General features: G+C 33.2%; 1 protein-coding gene across 1 annotated transcript; it reads left to right on the top strand.

Annotated features, from left to right (window-relative positions):
* The first annotated feature begins 1,385 nt into the window (after window positions 1-1,385).
* Window positions 1,386-5,538, top strand: LOC131644757 (zinc finger CCCH domain-containing protein 44-like). Its single transcript, XM_058915345.1, has 3 exons — window positions 1,386-1,697; window positions 2,487-2,547; window positions 4,586-5,538. Exons 1-3 carry the CDS (start codon window positions 1,631-1,633, stop codon window positions 5,340-5,342), a joined length of 885 nt encoding a protein of 294 aa, XP_058771328.1. The 5' UTR covers window positions 1,386-1,630; the 3' UTR covers window positions 5,343-5,538.
* Window positions 5,539-6,415: the final 877 nt, after the last annotated feature.

Genomic DNA, 6,415 nt, shown 5'->3' with positions numbered 1-6,415 from the left:
CATGATACTTCTAATTTGATCATCTGGTTACTGTTACTCCTTCGACATAATCCTTTTCTTCGAAGTTTTCACTCGGTTGAATCCAAATTGTGAGAGTATTGTGACACAAGATTACCAAAGTGATCCTCTGGTTAGCGTTACTCATTTGAGAGAAACCCCGTTCTTCAAAGTTTTTACTCAGCTGAATCTAAATTGCGCAATCTTGTGAAAAACCTCCAAATCAATCTTTGATCTTGGAAGGAAACCCTAATGGATATATCTTGAAACCCCCAAACATCTTTCAACCCAATTGATTACACCAAATTCTATTGGACCTTATCTAACTATCTCTTGATCACACAACAAAAATGATTATGTGTAGTTGTTGTATGTATGCAACGAGAGAGGATGAAGATAATAAAAATCCTTGTATATATTTTGGTTTCAATAATAAAAAGAGATGCATGAATGATTATATATATGTGTGTGTGTGTGTGTGTGTGTGTGTGAGTGTGTGAAAGAATGAAACAGAAAAATATAGGGATGCAAAATTACAAAATTAGACATTTTGAACTATGAGAGTCGATTCATTCAAAGTGGAAGTCGAATCCCAAGGGCAAAGGAGTCGACCTATACTGCCTGAGAGTCGACTCCAAGTGGACTGAAAAGAATTTTGAAAAAATGCTTTAGTAGGAGTCGATACACATCACTTGAGAGTCGACTCCTTCGTGCTGTGTATTGACTCCAAAGACTAGAGAATCAACTCCTTTTTGTTGTGTATTGACTCCAAAGACCAGGGAGTCGACTCCTTTTGACATAAACATTTGTTTTCAATTTTGCTTTAGAGGGAGTTGACTCCAAGCATGGTTTTTGATAAAAATGCACATTTTTGTCATTTTTAACTTGTCAAATATTTTTGATTTGTTCCTTAAGTGTTCTAAGATGAAAAAACAACTAAGACATAAAGAGATAATATTCAATGTACAAATACTACACAATTTATAATTTTGACATTATTCAAAATATCTAAGAGAGAATATTTTAGTCACAAATAATAATAATAATAATAGATTTCTTCAAAAAAAAAATTATTTTATTTTTTCTAAAATATTTAGAAGAGTTGATAAAATAAATCCAAGAAAACACCAGAGTTCAACACCAATAAGTTATACTCTATATAAAATGTATTATTACTTTTTAATGTTTTTCTAATTGTTACCAAAAATAAATAATTTAATTTACTTTCTTATAGTCATATTTAAAATATAAATAAATTTCAAATATAAAATAAATTTCAACAAATTTAATATAAAATTCCCTAATTAATTAAGATTTGTTTTTAATTTTACTAACAAGATTTAATTTGGATTGCCAAAATATTCTGGAAGCAATTATAAATAATATTATCTGCACTTCTGCAGTGTCTTTGCTGCTTCTGTTTTTTCTTCTTCTCCTTCTCATCTCTCCTTCGTTTCTCCCCTCCTCTTTCCAAAACCCCTCTTCCGTTCCATTCAACTCTCTAGGGTTAGGGTTTTTCCTCTCTCTCTACCCCCAATATCTATTTTCTCTCTCTAGGGTTTCCTTTCACTTTTCGTTTCCTTCGAGTTAATTCCCCTATTTGGATCTCGATCTACTTCTTTCTGTTACTGTTATGGATAGCCGCAAGCGAGGGAGGTTCGATGCCGGCGTTAACGGCTCCGCTAAGAAAACCAAACAAGGTATTTTCTTCATCTCAGCTCCCAAATTTTTCTTCATTACAAATTCTATTTGTATTTATTTGTTTATTATTGTGTTCTTTACTATTTGATTCTGCTTGAAAGCTTTTTGTGCTTGTGGTTCATGTAACTTGTATGCAATACTTCATTGTAACAAAAATAATGTTCTCTAAAATAATAAAAAACAGAAAAATAATAAAAATATGATATTGTAAGAAAAAACAAAAAAAAAAACTTCATTGTTAACTTATATATTGCTTGGCTCATGCTATGGTTATTTATGTGAAATTCATCACATGGTTCTTATGTTGAATCAATTAGCTTTCTCAAACTCGTAAAACTGTAATTAATACCGTCTGAAACTGTTTTGTGTGTCTCTTACTTTTACATTCGGAATCCATAGATTGTAAACTGAAAAGACAAGAACTTTCTCAAAAAAACCTCCTTTTGAAACCCAAATCCTAAAATCCTGAACTAAACATAATTAATTCCCTTCAGCTAAACAAAACCCTAATCCCTAAGTTCTAAACCCTATATAGAAAAGAATTTTGTCACCGAGAGAATGTTCAACTTCAAAGTTTAGAATGATTACTTCAATTGGAAGCACATGGGGAAAATTTCACACGAGCTTGAGTTGGTTCGCCTAATGTTACTTTCAATTTACTTAATTCCAAAATATTATTACTCTAAGAAAGAATAATTATTTTAAGATTTGTTTTTGGAATAATGTATACTAGATTTAATAATTTAGAGAACATTAACTGAGAAAAAGTAATTAATGTTTTGCAACAGAAATGGACTCATTATCAAGTGGTGTAGGAAGCAAAACGAAGCCTTGTACCAAGTTTTTCAGGTTCTAATCTATTCCTATCTAAACAAACACTCTGAACTGCATATTTTCCTTTGTTAATAGTTTTATAAGCTACTCTTAAGAATTAAAAGTTTTAATGTCATAATTCGTAAAACTAAATTGTGTAATTATGCAAATTAACTCGTATATTCTAAGATTTTATACAGGTACATACTGTTCACTGATCTAATCAAGTTGTAATGTAAGAGAATAATGGTTTATTAACGGAGTTCGATAAAGATAATAATTTGCAGGAAAACCCATGGCAATGGGAACAAATATATCAAAGATAATTGATTATTATTTGCATCGATACTCTACGCTCATTAATCAGTTTAAATGCTGCTTTTCTTTTTAAGGATTAATGACTTTTCAGCTTTACTTTATTCTATTCTTTATGAACCCACCATACAATTTATAACCTATTTATAAAATAATACAATAGATAAGTGTTGGATCAGGTATTATGTCCAATATACGTTTCTGTATATCTAGAAATAGTTTCATAGATTTGTAACATTTTCAAGAAAAACTTTGTTGTTAGTTACCTATAACTGCAACTAACTAGTTGTATACAATCTCACATATGGATTCTATCAAGCTTTAGGTAAACAAATAAGAGGTAAATCTGATAAAGATGTGCAGTTCAATATTTTAATTCATTCTCACCGGATAGTTATTATGTTCAAAGTCTTTTGTTCCCTTTGCTCAAGAGCAACGAAACAGTGAGTGGGTACTGTGTGTTTAGCAATAGTGAATTGACTGAGTTCTTGGTTAAAAATTCAATATTTGGATTTCATAAAAAAAACTTATCTGTACTAACTTCAAACAGAATGTGAGTGGGTGCTGTGTGTTTTGTCCACCACATACAACTGGTTGTTTGTGGTTGTGCTGTACCTCATCAGTGTTTTTGTTGTTCTTCTGAACAGTAGCTATTTTTGCCGTTGCTTCTACCCTTCGCTGTTCTGTGGTTTTTTACGAATCTGTTTTTGAACTCCTGCTCTGCTTAATCTTTTTAACTTTGATGCTTTATGTAATTAAACTTTTTTTAAGAATGCTATTTTGATAGGATTTCTCAATTTGTATCCCAATGTCATAATGCTCTATCATATTCATATATAATATCTTCATCAACCATTGCCTTCTAGCTCTTACTTAATAGATTCTCCTATTGTTTCCTTGGTCTTTCTCTGCTTCTAGTAATTAGTCATAATGCTCTATCATATTCATATATCATATCTTCATCCAAACCATTGCCTTCTAGCTCTTACTTAATAGATTCTCCTATTGTTTTCTTGGTCTTTCTCTTCTTCTAGTAATTGGGCTACTCACTAATATACTCTCCTTACTACGGAGTCTATAGATTTCTTCACGTGTCTCCTCACCGGCCCAAACCAACCAAGTATAGATTCAACCATCTTTTCTTCAATAGGTGCTACCCCAACTCTCTCTAATATGCTGCATGGTGTTGAATTCAGCAAACACTAGCATCATAGTCAAGCCTAATCACCTGATCTGTTATCGTTGCTTTAAATGATGACTTCTGCATCCTGTACTAGGATTCTTACTACTATTTGAAATAGACACCATTAACTGATCTGGTTTGATTACTGAATACTGATCAGTTGATTACTGCCAGTGTAGTGATTTAACATTTTCTAATGTTTGGTGGGCATTGCTGAATCTCTGCTTCATGTCACTTTTGTCTCTTTCGTGTGTTAAGTCAAGAATACCTACTATTAACCATTCTCTTCGACATCTTGTTTTTGGGACTTTCCCATTTTTATTATTTGAGCATAATTCATTAAAGATTATTTATCCCAGTTTTAAGTTTGTTGCATTATGCCTTGCCAAATAATATGTGTCCTCTCTCTATATTTGTACATGTATACTTTTTTTAAGGGGGAGATTATTAAGTTACAATATTTATTTTTACTGTAGAAAACAGGGAAAGTAAAAGGGGAAGATTGCATTTTTTGTAACAATATTACTATGGTATGATGATCTCATTTTGTTGTGCCATTCTGTTTTTTCTTTGCAGCATTGCTGGATGCCCATTTGGTGAAGGCTGTCACTTCTTGCATTTTGTTCCTGGTGGCTATAATGCTGTTTCCCAGATGATGAGTCTGAAACCTGCTGCACCTCCTAGAAATGTTGCCGCCCCACCACCAGTCTCCAACAATGGCTCTGCACCGAATGCTGTTAAAACCCGCATATGTAACAAGTTTAATTCTGTGGAGGGCTGCAAATTTGGTGACAAGTGCCATTTTGCCCATGGTGAATGGGAACTTGGCAAACCTTTTGTTCCATCAATTGATGATCACCGTCCCATGGCACATACAACAGTTAATCGCATGGCTGGTCGAACTGAGGCTCCTTCTGGTCTGGGCGCTGCTAGCTTTGGTGCCAATTCCACTGCCAAGATCAGTGTAGAAGCTTCCTTGGCTGGAGCCATCATTGGAAAGGGTGGCGTGAACTCGAAGCTGATCTGTCGCCAAACAGGAGTCAAATTTTCAATTCGTGACCATGAATCTGACCCAAATCTTAGAAACATTGAACTTGAGGGAACATTTGATCAAATTGCACAGGCAAGTAACATGGTAAAAGATTTACTTTTGACTCTATCAGTCTCTGCCCCACCGAAATCTGCCTCAGGTGGTGGTCCAGGCGCCCCAGCCCCACCTGGAAGAAACATCAAGACCAAGCTTTGTGAGAATTTTGCTAAAGGATCTTGCACATTCGGCGAAAGATGTCACTTTGCTCACGGAGCTGCTGAATTGCGAAAGCTAGGAATCTAAATTTAACCTTGATCTGGTGTTTATTTTCTTCTTTCATTAGCCAGGGTATTTATTACTACATTATTGATGTTGTTGTTATTGTGTAATGCTACTTAATGGTACTGACATGACTTCTGATGGCCTAGTTTTGTGGCTTAAGTTTATTTTTGAAGCGACTTGTTGGGGTTGCAATTTAGTATTCTGTTATTTCTTACCATTCCTTTTTCTATATGCCATTCTTTCCAATTATTAGCTTTGGTCATTATCAGTTTTAATACTACCAAACATTCTTTTCTTAAAATCAGAGACCATTTTAATTAAAAGTACTTCCTAACGATTTTATTGTAGTGTTCTTTGGTCTCTTTAAACCAATGTTTTTTCAAACCTTCTTTCTATAACAAAATTTTCAGAGATAAGAATCTATCATATTTCTAGCAAAGTCTCTTTTCCCTACTGATATCCTGTATGAAAACATATATTGTCAACATATTAACACTGTTATTAATTTCCTGTTTCCATCCGTATAAAAAATTTCTTACCATGTGCTTTTATATACTTGGTTGTTTTGCAGGATGACCTTGAGGCACATACACCATGAGACTTATGGTGTGATATCTTTAATTTTCACATCTTAAGTTGTATTTCTTGTACAAATTTTATTGCTTGGATGGATTTGTTACTGGGGGTTGAGGATCGCATAATATCATATAACCATGGTTTATTTTTGAAAGCACCGTGATGGTGACTAACGCGATGGTGACTAACGGCAGTGTTGTTACTTTAGCTTTGCTAATTTTTAGCAAAGACCTATATAATATTTGAAAATAATTTTTAAAATTCTTTCTCCATGTCTTTTTTACTGTGATTGTTACCATTTTATGTTAAAAATGTTAAAATTGATTTCAGTTTCTTCTTCTAAGGAATCAGAAAGGGAACTAACTAACTTGCAGTATTAAGATGATACCAACTGTTACTACCATTCTCCATTAAAAAAAATAAAACTGTCATCAATTCTGAACCCTACTCAACTTCAAATATAATCATTTGTTTTTTGATTTACAAAGGTTTTCTATCCAGCCTAAAATGGTGGATTA

Source organism: Vicia villosa, linkage group LG1 (assembly GCF_029867415.1).
Source record: "Vicia villosa cultivar HV-30 ecotype Madison, WI linkage group LG1, Vvil1.0, whole genome shotgun sequence".
In the NCBI taxonomy this organism is placed as follows: Eukaryota; Viridiplantae; Streptophyta; class Magnoliopsida; order Fabales; family Fabaceae; genus Vicia; species Vicia villosa.
Note: the sequence above shows the minus strand (reverse complement) of the source record. Positions and strands in the feature narration are given on the sequence as shown.

Coding starts and splice junctions, on each gene's coding strand:
- LOC131644757 (XM_058915345.1), top strand. CDS start 1,631: ATGGATAGCCGCAAGCGAGGGAGGTTCGATGCCGGCGTTAACGGCTCC. Junction 1,698..2,486: donor CGCTAAGAAAACCAAACAAG/GTATTTTCTTCA, acceptor GTTTTGCAACAG/AAATGGACTCATTATCAAGT. Junction 2,548..4,585: donor CCTTGTACCAAGTTTTTCAG/GTTCTAATCTAT, acceptor TTTTCTTTGCAG/CATTGCTGGATGCCCATTTG.